We start from the raw sequence: 16,006 nt of genomic DNA on the forward strand, positions 1-16,006 counted from the left end.
CAATGCCAGCTCATGCTTTAATTCTTGAAGTGTTTAAAATCTGAAATGAGTATGTGATTTCCTTCTTCTCAATTAACATATGCCTTTCCTGGGAGGCAGAAAAAGCAATCAACAGCAGACTACCCCATGTAATTTAAAACTATTTTAATGACTGGCAGAAGTAAATGTGTCTAAATGAAATGTTTTTATCCCTCCCTGGATAGTTCAAAGTCATTATCACCACTCCCTTAATAAACCTAAACATAAGAAAATTATTCATTTGATGCACTAATTTGTTTTTACTCAAATATTGTCTTCCCTGCCTATAAACTTAAAAAAAAACCCACCAACAAATTTATTAAAACCTGAAATATCATTGATTAATGAATTGTAGTAGCTTTGCAAGTGTGAAGAGTGTCATTTGCATTGATTTCCATTCAAACAGAAATCAAGGCAGCTCTTGAGGTGCACATTTCCATTGGGAGTGAGACAGACCGAGTCCATGGCAGCCCCAGTCTAAGGCTCTGAATCAAGCAGCATAGCTGCAAAACTCCTAGGTCATTCATGGGAAGGATCAGTGCCTGGCAGACCACTGGACCACATTTTCGGGAGAGACAAGAGAAAGACAGTGGTTGTAGAGAGTCTGACAAAAGATAGATGGACTGATCAGGGACTATGAAGAACTGGAACCAAGGTTAAGACTGAATTGCCAAGGCTATAGCCAGGTAGAAGGCTTAATCAAAGAAAAAGGTGCCAGACATAACCAAAGTCAGACAAAAAACACACTCCATAGTTAGGATTCAAGTAAAACATTCACGGAGTGGTGAGAAAACCAGAGAGCAGCAAACATAGGTAAGGCCAGAACTGAGCAGAAATTCAAGGTCTAGTGGGCTGTGGCTCAGACACAGTTAGGGTTGCCAACCTCCAGGTCGCTTTTAAATCTTCACAACATTTGGTCTGACTCAGAGAGGGAGATGCCAGATGCTCAGACAGCAGCATTATGATTGCCACAACAGGTGCAAGATAGAACCAGGTAACACTGAAGGTTCGCGACTCCCTCTGCTAATAACTTGGTCCACGGAGAAAACGGAAAAGCATTTTAATGGAAGCCTCTTCGGAGTCTGGTGCAATTACTGTTATTAGCTCCAACCGTAGCTTTCAAATAGAACCAGCTCGTCATTGTGAAATGAGTCCCACTTGACCTGTCGATAAAGGTATTAATTTGGAAAGCTGCTGCATTAATTTGGAAAATATGCAATCATTATGCAAGTTAATCTACATTTAGCAGAAAATAAAGCCATAAAGCATACCTCCAAGCCAGACTACATTCACAAATTGTACAGCTCCATTAAGCACATAGCACACAGGATTCTGTCATTGATGAACAGTAACAAAAACAAGTATTGCATTATTTCTGGAAGTATTGTTCCTGAAACAATATAAAATGAATTCCTCTACCATTCTTCTAGATAAGGCACTAGCATGGACCTTTTCATACATACTCCACAATTTTCAGAGTATGTGGATGTGAATTCTATAGTACTATTGATTTTTCTTATGTTCACCCCACCATATCTACTTTAGGCTACATCCCACAGCACTTATTTCAGGGATCACATGCAGTCATGAAGCACATCAAACTTGCCAGTCAGAAGTATTTAATGCCAGAGCTATGCTGATATTCCTTAATTTCAGATTTGTGTCCACTTTACTTGCTTCTTTTAAACCAAGAGGCTGAAGCAGGGCAAGTACTTATTTATCATCTCAGTTTTGCAATGGTATGGTCCAAAACAATACAAATCAACACAGTGAGCCACAATGTTATACTATATGCTCCTACACAAACATATTCTGTCAGATGAAAGTAACAATTAAGACAATAAAAAAATTAACTATGCAAATAAACCAATTATAGTCATATGCCACCAGTGCAACTGGAAAGTATGCAGTTCAGCATCCACACATATTAAAGCAGGAAGAAGAGCTGGGCTAAATATTAAATTAAGTGAAGTAATTAAACGTAAGATTCCCAAGTATTCAGATGTTTTGTCTCATTTGATACTGTATTCCCTATCCATTTCAGTAAAACAGCAGAACCCCTCAAATTTTGAAAAGGGTGAAAGCATGAGATATGTTGGAATCATATATTTCTACTCATATATTTTATTCACTGTCTTATTCAAATGCACTGCTAAATAAAGGTTTGTTCCTGAATTGCTTCAGAATTCATTGGCTTTCACTCCTTGCAATGACAAAAACCAAGGCGGAATAAGAAGAAATTTATGAGTATATTGGCTAGAAACAAATATTTTTTGGAGAGATCATAACATCAAGTACAGAGATAATACAAATGATAAATCAAGGAAAATCAACTCCCAAAAAGTTTTTAATTCGAAGTTATGGGAAAATGATCATGTAAAGTAGTAACTGTTTATCAATGGGAAATCTTTGTGAAGATGCAAACACCAGTTTCAATGGAAAGGACTTCTTTTGCTGGAAGATGCTTTTCATACATCTAAGGCTGAACCTACACAACAGAGAGCAATCTGCATCTTTCTTCCAACTTAAAACCCCCCAAAACAAAGTTACAGTAGTGAGGGCTACTCAACACTGATCTCCCAGCAGATGCTTTTCACTCAAGGGAAAAAAAATCAGGCACCATTTTGGTTTAAAAAAAGAACAATGTTGGGAGAAAGACATACATGATTTCAAATCCTGAGGAATATCAGCCTTAGGAATTATCATTAGGGAACGGCATGTTGTAATGGAAGGAATGTCAAGTATGTTTCTATCAGTACAGTCTTAAAATGAGTTACACCCTTCTAAGTCCACTGAAGTCAACTCTGCTTAGGATTGCACACTGTATCCTGGAATTTCAAAATACAGTCTTCTACACATCTCAAGGCAGGATTGGGGCCTGCTGACACAACGTGCATTACACTTATAGAGACATTATACAAGAAATCCATGTGTGTGTCAGTCCTTCAAAAATAATACAGCAAGATGTTCTGAGAACCATGCATACACAAAGGAAGACCCAAAAAAGGGGGAAAATAATAATACAAGCTAATGGTCTTATGACTTGCACATCCGGCTCCAGTTCATCATATTAGCCAAAGCTGCAGCCACCCCACCACCTTTCGGCTCAGGTTGTGTCTCAGTAAATTACATAAGACTAAAATTCTGGGACACGGTACCGTGGAACAGCTGCTGTAACAGAGGAAGAATTGTGGAGGGGGAAAACTGAGGCCTAGTTTAACAAAGCATTGGCACTCCCCACTCCCTATGCTCTTTTAAACACAAACCCTATTAGCCCTGACATGAGGCAAGATTGGAATGTGTTTCACTGTTCCGCTGACATAGACTCTTCTTCATTCTCCAACTTCTCTATATGGGCTTCCAGGGGAATCAGATACTGTACTTCCTCAGTGCTGACTGCCACTTTATCAGGCTGCAGCCAGCGCTTCAAGTGTTCCAAAGTGCTGAGAGAAAGAAAAAGAGTCAAGTAAAAATACAAGGTAGCAGTAGGGAAAAACAATAGCATAACCATGCTATCAATAGTCTATTTTACTTTTTTCCGTTGGTAGGTTAAGGAAAAAAAATATGAAAGTAAGAATATCCAATCAGTTAATTGTATTTATTAATTTAAAGTATTTTTATCCCACACTCATAAGTTACTGAGGCAATCCTTGGCTACCACATGCCAACTCAAGTAAAAGAATATTTCGCTGCCTTTGGAAAATATTCCAGCTTTGGCTAAACTCCAAGGACTGAGCAGCTACTGAAGAACTGTCCTACCGAGACTACATAATTTCAGACCGGGGTGGGGTGGGGGTGGGGTTATTGCAAGCTTCTCGGCATTAAAAAATGCCTTGCACAAATAGGTTAATTTTTGATGTGTTCGATATCTATAGGCAGGGAGTTTGTGAAGTGGTATAGTCAACCATGAAGCTTTGCAGTGAAAGCAATTCAAACATTATAGATGAACAAATAGGGACCTGCAGGAAGTTTCAGGGGGCGGAGGGCAATAAGAATCTCCCTGAGCCAGTTCTCCTTTCTTGCTATCTCAACCTTCCCTCCACCTTGTAGCCCTTTCCCTTCCGTTTCCATTCCTCCCTCCTACCTTGCTCAGTCCCCTCATCTGCAACCTTCCCTTCATTTCTTCCTTTCCTCCCACTTGCAGCTTCTCCCCTCTCTCTCTCCTTCCTTCCCTCTAGCCCCATCTCTTCCTTCGCTTCATTTTTCTTTCCTCTCTCTCTACTCTAAAGACTTTGCTTCAGCCCTCCCATCTTCCTTCTTGTCCTTCGTTTATTCCTTCCCCCTCCAACTTATCTCTTCAGCCGCCATTTTGGTTTGCCTAGGCAACCACAAACAATCCAAAATAGGTGCCAAGATCTTGTGAGGTAACCTCGCAAAATCGCAGCATTAACTTCTATTTTATCCCTTTTTTTCCCTTGGAAATTTTTCTGAAAGCCTCAGGGTTACCCTGGATTTGAGAAATATATCCCTCTGCTTTACTTGGCCCCATTCTGCAAATTAAAAAAAAAATCACACTCTTGTGACCTGGTTCAGAATGAAATGTATAGATGTGACCTGGTTCAGAATGAAATGTATAGATGTTCTTAAGAGGTTTTTGGCTGATCATAATATAAGAATCAAAGTGCAACACAGTGAAGATATGCATCACTTTGCATTGTACCCAGAAGGCTAAAATAAGCCATTAAAGGCCTCAGAGCATAAAGTGTACTTCTGGAGGCTCACTCCTAGAGCACCAGCTAGTTTTTTTTTTCAAATGAAAGAACAAATCAGTTCCCCCCAATTCCTTCTCCTCTTGCCCCTTACAGAGCAATGCTTTTGCACTCAGTGTTAACTAGCTGAGAGCGAAAACTATAAACTCTTAAGTTTGTACTTAAAATTACCAACATAAAGAAAAATACTGTCCCTTTACCTCTCTGACTGCAAATGTTGCTCCCTAGCCAATTCGCTTCTCTGAGGGCATGCTAGAAGCGCCCCTGTTTAATTATATTGTGCAGTCTATGGTTGGAGAAGAACTGACGAAGCATTAACCCTGTGGGTGTGTGAAACAGCTGCACTGAGCTAGCTACCATTTGCTTTTCTCCAAGCTGTTTCAGCGCTGCCGTCTGACACATCTCAGCGCTAGTTCTTCAAGTCAGCCAAGGAACAGAAACTTTCACATATCAAGCAACAGACTGTTACAGACCATAGCCTGCCACGTATTCTTTTGTCTGCATTGAAGTGCAACTGCTTATTGAGAGTGCATAGCTCTAACAAGTTATGTGGACTCCCTCATTGTTTGTTGAATGGCTTATGTGGTGCTTGGGTGGGGATGTATATTGCCAAATTAGAACCAAGTTGTTAAATGAGCTATTGCGTTGTTGTTTCTCTGCTCCCTAGCCACAGACAAGTGAAAGTATGAGGAAAGTGGGCAGAGCTTACTCAGCAGTCAGGAAATATGTTCCGAGTTGAGAACGAACCCTGGTGTAAAAGAAGCCACACAACACCCCTTCCCCAAAGGGCCTAACTATAAGTTACATAGGAGGAGATCAATGACTGCATCTCCAGGTACTGCTTTTATTTTCAATGATATACAGCTATTGGAGGCTAGTAGCAGCCATTTTCGGGTTGGAAGGAAGGTGTTTAAAACATTCCTGTTTAAAAATGTGATCCTGAGATCACTTCCCTAGGGGTCAACACCATTTAATAGACCTGAGTAGGACTCTGAGTATACCAGATTAGGATTGCTAAATCACACTCGCGAAGCAAGCTTCTATCAGTCTCACAAGAGACAAAAATTCAGGCACCACAAACTGGGCTGCCTTTCAGCAAACCGTGAAAAGATCTATTCAAAGATCTCCAACAGGAGAAGCAGTTCAACCCTAAGATATTCATTTTGAAGGCACTGTATGAATCAGACCCTCGCTGCCATATTATCACCTCTCATCAGGTTCTGTCCCTTCCATATAAAAGTCAGACTCGGACTTCTCCTGCAGAAACCTGTCCCAGCATTCCTTCTTGGCTTGAGCAAGGGTATGCAGCATATCCTTTGAAGTCACCTCCTGAGACAAACCCTTTATTCGCATCAGTCTTCTCTCTAGCGACAGAAAGTAGGGGGAAAGTGCTTTATTGGAACAGAATGAGAACAGGAGGCTGACTGAAAATAAGAAATTATCTGCTAAAACTGTTAGATTGCCTTTAATATGAACTGCAAACACCATTGAAAGCATCCATTTTGCCATGGTAGGATATCCAGAGATTTCTCTTTTACATCTTCAGCTCAGTTTTGTCAGAAAGGAAACAGAACAGCATGTGCTGCTTCAGTGAACTATTTTTTTCTTCACTGCCTATTTGGTGTCCCCATTCTAAAACCCACATTAAGAATGTGATCTGAAATATCTGAACATCAGAGCCCCATTTACACTTATAGTAAACTGTGGAACTGCACCCTAGGAGAGGCACAGCTCACCCCTGTGCCTGCCAACAGTTGAAAGGAAATAACCAATTGATGCTATTCCATGCAAAGCAACATCATGAAGATCTTCATATACTAGTTTTGGAAATTCAAGCTGCTTACAGCTATGGCATTTTTCCTGTTGCCCAACTAGACACTAGACAGAGAAAGATAAATTGCATTTCTTCTGCTTAACTCAAGATATTGGACAGAATGATCTCATATACCCCTCAAGCTTTTATCGAGGAACAAATCAAATAAATCTGGATAGCCTGAAGAGTCTCTTTCTCTCACACACACAGTGTCTCGTTCAAGTCTGGAGGAGAGTGAAGCGATTACTCTGCTACTTCCAATTTTTTAAAAAAAGATTTTATATTTTATTTTTAAGTATCAAAAATATCTAAAATGCATATATGAGGAAAAGGTGAATAATTACGTGTAATCCACATCCTTCTATCATAGACCAGCTCCATCAACTGGAAAAGGACTACCTTGGAGTAAATGGGTTTTTAAAATACAGCCTTCAGTTTTCCACAGCACTAACACCTTGCTAGGGATCAAGGACATACAATAATTTATTTCATTCATAGGTTACACTAATAATTGCATGCAATATGCTTCACTGAAAGATAAAGATTGCACAAATCTCAACAATCGAAGAGATACACTGACCTAAAGATGCCAAATAGACCTCTGAATCTTTTAGCGGTGCCCAGGGCTTCAAGTTTGCTTGGAAAGAGGTGTCCATTACTCCGTTCTGGCTTTCTACGTGAAAGTAAGAATCTGTAAAGGAATCTGCAAATGCATTGCTTGAGTCTTCAGTCTGGTCTGGATGTGGAAGAGATGAACAGATTTCAGCCCAGAGGTCCTGGCTGGAGATACTGACTACCGAGTCGACACTTTCAATCATTATAATGGAGAAATCCTGAGAAAATAAGATGGCTTATGAGCTTTATCATACAGACAGTTAAAACGTTCTTCTTCTTTTAACCCACAAAGAGGGGAAGTCAAGAAATTTTTAATTCTCAGGTTTTGGACTGAGAAGTTTAACTTCTTAAAAGACCCTGGGGGAAAAAAACTCAAGAACTTAAAAAACTGGATCAAGTGTCTCGCATTTGGGTGAAGTCAGTTTCTCCTCCTCTGCAAGAACTAAAAAACCACACTGGCTCATAAGGTTAGCCAACATTTTGAATGCCTACTTCTGAGTCAACATGCATGCGCTCAGTCTGCACAGAGCTATCCTTTATAGCCTTGGAGAGTTTCAGCTTTAAAAAAAGTAAAGGTAAAGGTCCCCTGTGCAAGCACCTGGTCATTCCTGACCCATGGGGTGACGTCATATCCCGACGTTTCCTAGGCAGACTTTGTTTACGGGGTGGTTTGCCGGTGCCTTCCCCAGTCATCTTCCCTTTACCCCCAGCAAGCTGGGTACTCATTTTACCGACCTCGGAAGGACGGAAGGCTGAGTCAACCTTGAGCCGGCTACCTGAAACCAACTTCCGTTGGGATCGAACTCAGGTCGTGAGCAGAGCTTTTGACTGCAGTACTGCAGCTTACCACTCTGTGCCATGGCACACACCCTTAAAATCTAGAAGTATATTAGAGACTGAAACTAAATTCTTTGATGTACTTATTTATGAGGCTACTGGAACTTTATAGATAGAAGTTCAGGTCAGCTAGATGGAGTTGTAAGATCATGTAACATTATGTCTTTACATGGTATGTAGGACTGTAGCTACATGAGGACATGGAAATCACACCAATTTTTTTCTCCCCTTTCCAAAACAAATTGATGAAAACTGGATCCAGAGAAGTTTACATAGGTGTCTTTCACTTCCATGGAATTAGAATTTCCTACTCCGATTCCCACATTTTTGTCAAATGAAGGCATGTAGAATCATAAAGTTGGAAGGGTACCTCCAGGGTCATCTAGTCCAACCCCCTGCACAATGCAGGCAATTCACAACTACCCCCCACACACCCCAAGTGACCCCTACTCCATGCCCACCCAGAAGATGGTAAGAAGCCCTCCAGGATCCCTGGCCAATCTGGCCTGGAGGAAAGTTGCTTCCTGACCCCTAAATGGCGATCCACATTACCCTGGGCATGTAAGAAAGGGCCACGAGAGCCAAAAACTGGCATGTCCCTTCCTATCCTCCCTCTCATAACCTGCCTAATTTCACAGAATCAGCATTGCTGACAGATGGTCATCTAGCCTCTGCTTAAAAACTTCCAAAGAAGGAAAGCCCACCACCTCCCGAGGAAGCCTGTTCTACTGAGGAACTGCTCTGACAGAAAGTTCTAAATAGAATAACTTCTAAAACGTTCATTAGATTTCTTAGATAACTAATACCCCTACCCCATTAGGCAAGTGTAATGTTATGCTTTATGCCACTGAGGAAGCTACAGTTGGACAATAGCAGAGTCCAAAAGCAGATTTTCTAAGTGAGCCTGTCTCCACTGACGGCAATGTTTTATTCCATGCAACTGTACTGTGCAGTTAGACTTTTGTGTGGGTGGTGAGTTTGTCCCCAGTGAGGCCTGACCACGGCCTCTGTCATCTTCCTTCCTTCCACCTACTTGCTTACGGGGGTTATTAACCTTCAATAAGAACTAGCTCTTGGAACATCCAAGGTTGTAGCATTGTTAAAGATAAACAGATCTAGTCATTGCTTGGACTAGTGATTTCTGGGATCTGTCTAAAAGGATGAGTAGGATATAAATATGAAATAAGAGATATAATAAAATTGAGCAGTTTCACTGCTTTAATTATGGTTTAGTTATATTTTAACTACCTATTTTTAACTATGCACTGTAATTAAACATTAACATTTAGGTGTTTTATTTATTGTTGTCACATGTCTTGGGTTTTGATTATGTCAGGAGAAAGGTAGGGCAAATAAATAAATTATGGAACAATTTTAAGCAAGCCGTACAAAAACTGCTGTTGCAATACTCTGGATCAGGAGGAGGAGGAGGAGAAGAGTTGGTTTTTTATATGCCAACTTTCTCTACCACTTAAGGAAGAATCAAACCAGCTTACAATCACCTTCCCTTTTCCTCCCCACAACAGACACCCTGTGAGGTAGGTGGGGGTGAGAAAGTGTGACTAGCCGAAACTCACCCAGCTGGCTTCATGTGGAGGAGTGGGGAAACCAACCCAGTTCACCAGATTAGCCTCCACTGCTTATGTGGAGGAGTGGGAAATCAAACTCGGTTCTCCAGTCCACCACTCCAAACCACCTCTCTTAACCACTGCACCAAACTAGCTGAAAGAGCATGATGCAGGCTTGCTGCTAAAGCCAAGGAGATCTGGCCTTGGCTGAACTGCTGCCTGGATGGCAAGTCACCCCAGGAGTACTCTGACCGAGCAAGCCTAAGCACGTTTACTCAGAAGTAAACCATATGTTACTCAATGGGGCTTACCACCAGAAAAGTGTTTTTCAGATTGCAACCTGAGTTCCTTAGGAGAATAAGTATTATTTTTCAGAAATCGTATGTTGATGCAAATGTATTCTTTTTTAAACACAAAGGAACTGACAAATAGAAAATTCTGAAGAGAAGACTCTCAGGCTGTCCAACCAAACACCATTTCACTGTGTGAAGTGTGGGCAAGGAAAATTGGTTCTCAACTTTCCACTGCAATTTAATGAACTACACATCTATATTTGCCTCCATTTTATACTAATATACATTTGTGTGTGTGCATGCACGCATACACCTTATGATCTGTTCAATTATTGGTTAATGTATTGTGGTAAGCCACCCTTGAGCCCAGCTTGTGCCGGGAAAGGGCAGGACAGAAATCTAAATAACAATAATAATAAATTCCAATATGTCATCTCTAGGCATAACCAGGCAAACACAAAGGGGGTACACATTTACAGTCTACACATGAACAAAATACAAACTGCAGATCACTATTCCAAGAGTGTGGGAAAAGGTCAAATAAAAGTCCCAAATGCATTTTCATCCCTAATATTTTAAATGTTTTATTTATTACAATGTTTATACCTTGCCTTTCTCTGGAGATTCAAGGTGGCTAACCAATGCAAACACAAAACCGCAATAAGATGATAACAACGGTACCAGCAGGTACATACAAAACATTAAACAGCCTAAAATCCAAAATATCCAGCATACTTCCCAAAAAAGCTCTCTGCAATAGGACTTTTCACAGGTCTTTGGAAAAAATAGGGACTGATGGCGCCTTCTCAGGTAGATCATTCCATTACATCAATCCAACAACCAAGACACCCTCACCAAGGCAGAAAAGATGCACACAAGGCAGAAAAGATGCACACCGAAGCAGGTGATCACAGGGATTTTACCTGGTGCACAGGGGCATGACATTACAATAACAAGACTGATAATATGGCATAGAGTGTTTGGTTTGGAAAAGAGAGGCCCCAGTTTACATGCCTGATCAGACATAAGCACAGGCCCACTTCACACAAGACATGTGGCTTTTGTTTGTTTACCATCAAGCTGCAGCTGATTTATGGTGACCCTGTACAGTTTTCAAGGTGAGAGATGTTCAGAGGTGGTTTGCCATTGCCTGCCTCTGCCTCATGGCCCTTGACTTCCTTGGCCGTCTCCCATCCAAATTTACCAGGGCCAACCCTGCTTAGCTTCTGAGATCTGACACAATCAGGCTAGCCTGTACTATCCAGGTCATTTTATGCTGCTTTTCCTCCTAGCTTAGGGTCCCCAAGATGGCAAACAACATAAAAAAAATGCAAACAATAAAAAACATTTAAACAAGCAGTGAGAAAATAATTAAAAACAACCATTAAACAAACCCATACACAGGAAGGAAGGTCAGTGAGGGAATGCTAGACAAAAAAGATAACTCTTCACCTGCTGGCAAACGATAACAATAGAGGGGGAGAGAATTCATAATTCCAGGTATGGGTACCTTACCAGAGTTTACTAACATTCACAGATATATCATGCTGCGTATGTGTGTGTGTGTGTGTAAAGTGCCGTCAAGTCGCAGCCGACTTACGGCGACCCCTTATGGGGTTTTCATGGCAAGAGTCTAACAGAGGTGGTTTGCCAGTGCCTTCCTCTGCACAGCAACCCTGGTATTCCTTGGTGGTCTCCCATCCAAATACTAACCAGGGCTGACCCTGCTTAGCTTCTGAGATCTGACCATCTGGCCATCCAGGTCAGGGCTGGCCTGATCTCGTCAGATCTCAGAATACTCACATATAATGGTAACAAGGACCAGCCACAGGTTATCTGGCATTTCAGAAAGATAAAGGCAAACCTTTATCTGGTATTTCAGAAAGATAAAGGCAAAGATAAATGACACTCACATAGCAGACAGTCTGGAGGTCAAGCAACTGTTTCCACTGGGTTTTTTTGTTGTTGTTTTTACTGGGGGGTTTATTCTGTTGAAGCCTAACGCCAAGACAATAAATTATTGGTTATCTACTTATTTCGCGGTATGCAGCAGCCCCTGAAAATCTGCCTTCAGATAAGCCACAGACAGCCCCCATCGACTGCTACGGGGTGTTGCGAAGAGAAGGCTATGAGGACAGCCCAACGAATTGGATTCTAAACAAACCTACACAGGCGATAAGAACAAGACATCCCCAGTAGGACAACCGCAGATCTTGGAACTGCAGGCCAGAGAAGAAAAGCACACTGGCGGAGGGGCCCCTTCCAGACCGAGAGCGGCGTTTCGGGCCATCACAGCCAGGGCAGGAGAGCCTACCGGGCGGCCGTGAAGGCTGACCACCTGGCCGAATGCCGCTGGACCCGGATGGACCCCTTCCTTCAGGCCTCTACGCGCGCAGATGCCCCCCCCCTACCTGGATTGGTTACGTCCACTCTGCCCCCCTCCTTGGTTTTCAGGGACCCACAAAGGGCAACACTCTCTGCAGCCAGAACACTAGCTCTATTGTGGTCCCAAACTGACCAATCAGTGAAGAGGCCGGGACATGTCGCGCCTTCACGCTGCTATAGGCAGCAGCAAGAGTCAATCACCTCTTGTGATTAAAGAGAGAGGGGAACTAACAAGGTGAACGAGTCTTCGAAGCTACGTCCGGTTAACCATTGTAGTCAATACGGCTATTTATTCATGGAAGGTTTTGCATTGGATTTGCCACTCTTTAGATGCACTTTTTCCCCATTCGTATTCTCAAAACTCAACAATAAGCCGCCATGCAGAGTTTTGAGAATTCAGATGGGGAAAATGTGCATCTATAGAGTGACAAATCCAATGGACAACCTTGCATGAATAAATGGCCTACAAGTCTCCATATGCGGGGCAAACGGTGTAAAACCACATAGGTAGCAATGTAACAAGTCTCAACGCAGGCAGGAACAGGCCTTCATTGCAATGCTTATTATTATTATTATTATTATTATTATTATTAATAAATGATAATAATAATATCTAAGAAAAAGGGGGGAAACCAAGACAAGGTTGACTTTCCCCCTGGCGGATCCCATGCTTTTCAATGGTTCGTACCAAACAGAAATTCAACCGATGAAGTAGTAAAGAGAAAGGCTTATCCTGTTGACTTATAAATTTAAGGATGCAGTAGAATACTACCGGGGCAGGGTCTTTATCCCGTGTTTTTAAGGCATTAACGACAAGCAGAAATTCAACTAGTTCACCGCCTCATTGAGATACATGCGGTAACCTGTGCCTGCTGGAATTTCCGCCGGTCACAGCTTTGACAAAGGACGTTTCAACGCTGTAATTTTAATGTCGAAAAATAGCTTTGGGTGGCGTGAACGATTTCTTCAAAGCACAGCAACGAAAAGGGACTCTAGTTTCACACGGATGTATTTTCACCGTTCTTACCCCACATGGGGGTGGGGAAATGGTTCCAATCGGAACCGGAAGTCAGAGATGTCTAGAATTGTTTTGCTGCTTTATCCGTTTTTGGAAAAGCGGATGAGGCGGTTCAGTGTAGTTAAGTACGACATCTTGATGCCTGGCGGAAGATCCCCCTTTCGTCACTGACCATAGGGATCTCTGGCCTCTCTCCTCCCCTCCCCCTTCCTGTTTCAAAGTATTAATAGCAACTGCTGTCAGAGGCTAGAATGTGAGGGCAGGAGTGTTTGCATGGCTCCGCAGGTCAGTTTGTTGTGACGTTTGCTGATGGGCGCCTAGAGGTGTTGTTACAGGGCTGGGGACTTTTTCCTGGGGAAGTGGGGTGGGGGGCTGGCGGATTGAAGGTCTGCTCTAATTTGCTGCTGACTATAGTTTTCTTTGGGCTTTTTGAGAGGGTGTTCAACTGGGGAAGGTGTAATCAGCCCTACAGGGAAGGAGGAGAGTGGGCAACCCCACTTCCAGGGCCCTGCAATCCAATTTATACATTAGTGTTATCGCCTCCTGGTTTGTCATAGTAGGGGAAGGGTATGCTCGTGGTGTTCCCTTCAAGTGATCCTCGTCACACGTGTGACTTTCCATAAGAGATCCTTCTGCATGTGAAGTTGGAAATGATTGTGGGGGCACAGAAGAAAGAAAATAGCGACCCAGTGCATAGCAGTGGTGAAAAAGGCAAACTCCATGTTGGGGCTTATTAGGACAGGGACTGAGAATAAAATAGCAGATATATTAATGCCCTTGCACAGAGCCATGATGTAGCTTCATTTGGAATAACTGTGTACAGGTGTGGTTGCTGGATGATTGTAGAAGAGGGTGGCCATCAAGGTCTCAGAGCACCTTTTTGATGAGGAAAGGCAGAAGAGCCTGGAAGATTTTAGGTTAGAAAAAGATAAGGCTAAAGGGAGACATGATTGAGGTTTATCAATTTATGCATGGGGAGGAAAAAGTGGATAAAGGGAGCTTTTTCTCCTTGTCAGGGGCACCCAATGAAGTTCATGGGCAATATGTACAGGACAGACAAAAGGAAACCGTTCTTTATTCAATGAGTAATTAAATTGTGGAATTCACTGCAAATAGAGGTAGTGATGGTTACGAGCATAGATAGCTTTAAAAGGGGATTGGGCAGATTCGTGGAGATGAGGTCCCTCAATTGTAGTAGCCAAAAGGGAACCTCCAGATTCAGAGACAGTAAACCTCCAAAAGCTGTGTTAGGAGGCAAGATCCGGGAAGGCTTGGTTTTTGTGTGGTGTTTGTTAGTTCTCCAGGACAACTGGTTGGCTGCTGTGTGAAACAGGGTACTGGACTAAATGTCCCACTGGTCTGATCCAGAAAGGCTGTTCTTAATGTTCTTAAAAACTTCAGCATCTCACAAGGTGTTTGTACTAGGAATCTGGGAGGGTTCAGGAAGCATAACAATTCTTTTATTCAAAATGTAACAGTAAAACTGTCAGATTTCATTCAAGACAACTTTATGATTATTTCTATCTAATGCTTTTACAAAAATAAAGGCTAGGGGAAGTATATCTGGAGAATTACCACATTTGTTTATTTTAATTTTATTAGATTTATATCCCACTCTTGCTAATTAGTCAGACTCAGGGGTGGGGGGCGGCTACCAACAGGAAAAAAAAACAATTCAGTATAAATATACATTATAAAATTTAACCTCATACATGCTAAAATTCAGAAAGACACCCTAACAGTAATCAACAGTAAGGGATAATTAAACGGGAAAAGGCAGAGAAAAAGGTGAGGGAAACAGCAACCAAACCAACTGTTCATTTACAGGGGGGAAATTAACATAGAGGTAAGGGTGGGGAGGCCGGCTCCTGTATGGATTGCACAAGTAGCATATCGAGCCACCCATGGACTGCGTGGGAAGACTCCCCAGCTTTACAGGAAAATATGACTGTGTATATTAACATAAGAAAAACCTTAAAGGTTGGACTGATGCAGCCTGAAAATGCTCTAGCAAGGATGGAATGTTGAGAACAGCTGAGTGGCAGTTAAGGGAAATTTGTCTGCCCAAGTGACTGAGAGCTTGTTGAACCCTGGAGGAGGAGATTTTTGTTTGTTGCCAGATTTCCAAATTGTTCCCAGCTTCTAGCTTGTACAAGCAATGGAGAAGTAGAGGGCATTGTTAAGAGAATCAAAGAAAGACAAAATAAATCAAAGAACAAACTGGATGAACCAGGGGAAAGGATGGTTGTAGAACTCCAGCATGCAGAGGGAAAGCGTACGAGCACATGAAATAAATGAATGGATCAGGGAAGGAAAAAATGGCACGTTGGGGTGTTGCATGTCTGGCATAGCATTGAAAATTCCCAGGCTGCTTTTACAAGCAATACAAGCTTGCCAAGCAAGATGTCTGTTGCAGTGATCATAGTAGCCTTGTGTTTGCTTAACTCTGAATTGTTTGCCTCTCGCTGCTGAAATTTTACTCAATATAATTTTAGGGGTTTGGTTTGGATTCCAGTGCTGCAATTCCCTTGATGTAATCTAGTATAGCCATGATAGTATTTCTAGAAAATAAGAAAATCCTGTTCCCACTTTTAAGTGAGGCTGTCTCTTTATATACAGATCGTGTGCTTTTGATAGGCTAGTCCTGCTGCATCAGGGACTAATGGGGCTGTTGGCACTTCATACTGCATGGTCTTGTGCCTTCTACTAAGATGTTTCTAGTCCCCCACAATAGCTGCTTTAAATTAGGG

At 42.0% G+C, this 16,006-nt stretch overlaps 1 protein-coding gene across 2 annotated transcripts; it reads right to left on the reverse strand.

Moving 5' to 3' along the window:
• Window positions 1-3,298: 3,298 nt before the first annotated feature.
• Window positions 3,299-7,370, reverse strand: CCDC32 (coiled-coil domain containing 32). 2 transcript variants are annotated; one of them, XM_056851616.1, is made up of 3 exons: window positions 7,121-7,370; window positions 5,935-6,091; window positions 3,299-3,461 (listed from the first exon to the last, which is right to left on the reverse strand). In XM_056851616.1, exons 1-3 carry the CDS (start codon window positions 7,356-7,358, stop codon window positions 3,323-3,325), a joined length of 534 nt encoding a protein of 177 aa, XP_056707594.1. In that variant the 5' UTR covers window positions 7,359-7,370; the 3' UTR covers window positions 3,299-3,322. The 2 variants fall into 2 exon arrangements, with proteins under 2 accessions (XP_056707594.1, XP_056707595.1); XM_056851617.1 differs by lacking the exon at window positions 3,299-3,461 and having other exon boundaries at window positions 5,931-6,091.
• Window positions 7,371-16,006: the final 8,636 nt, after the last annotated feature.

This window comes from Euleptes europaea, chromosome 6, assembly GCF_029931775.1.
Source record: "Euleptes europaea isolate rEulEur1 chromosome 6, rEulEur1.hap1, whole genome shotgun sequence".
In the NCBI taxonomy this organism is placed as follows: Eukaryota; Metazoa; Chordata; class Lepidosauria; order Squamata; family Sphaerodactylidae; genus Euleptes; species Euleptes europaea.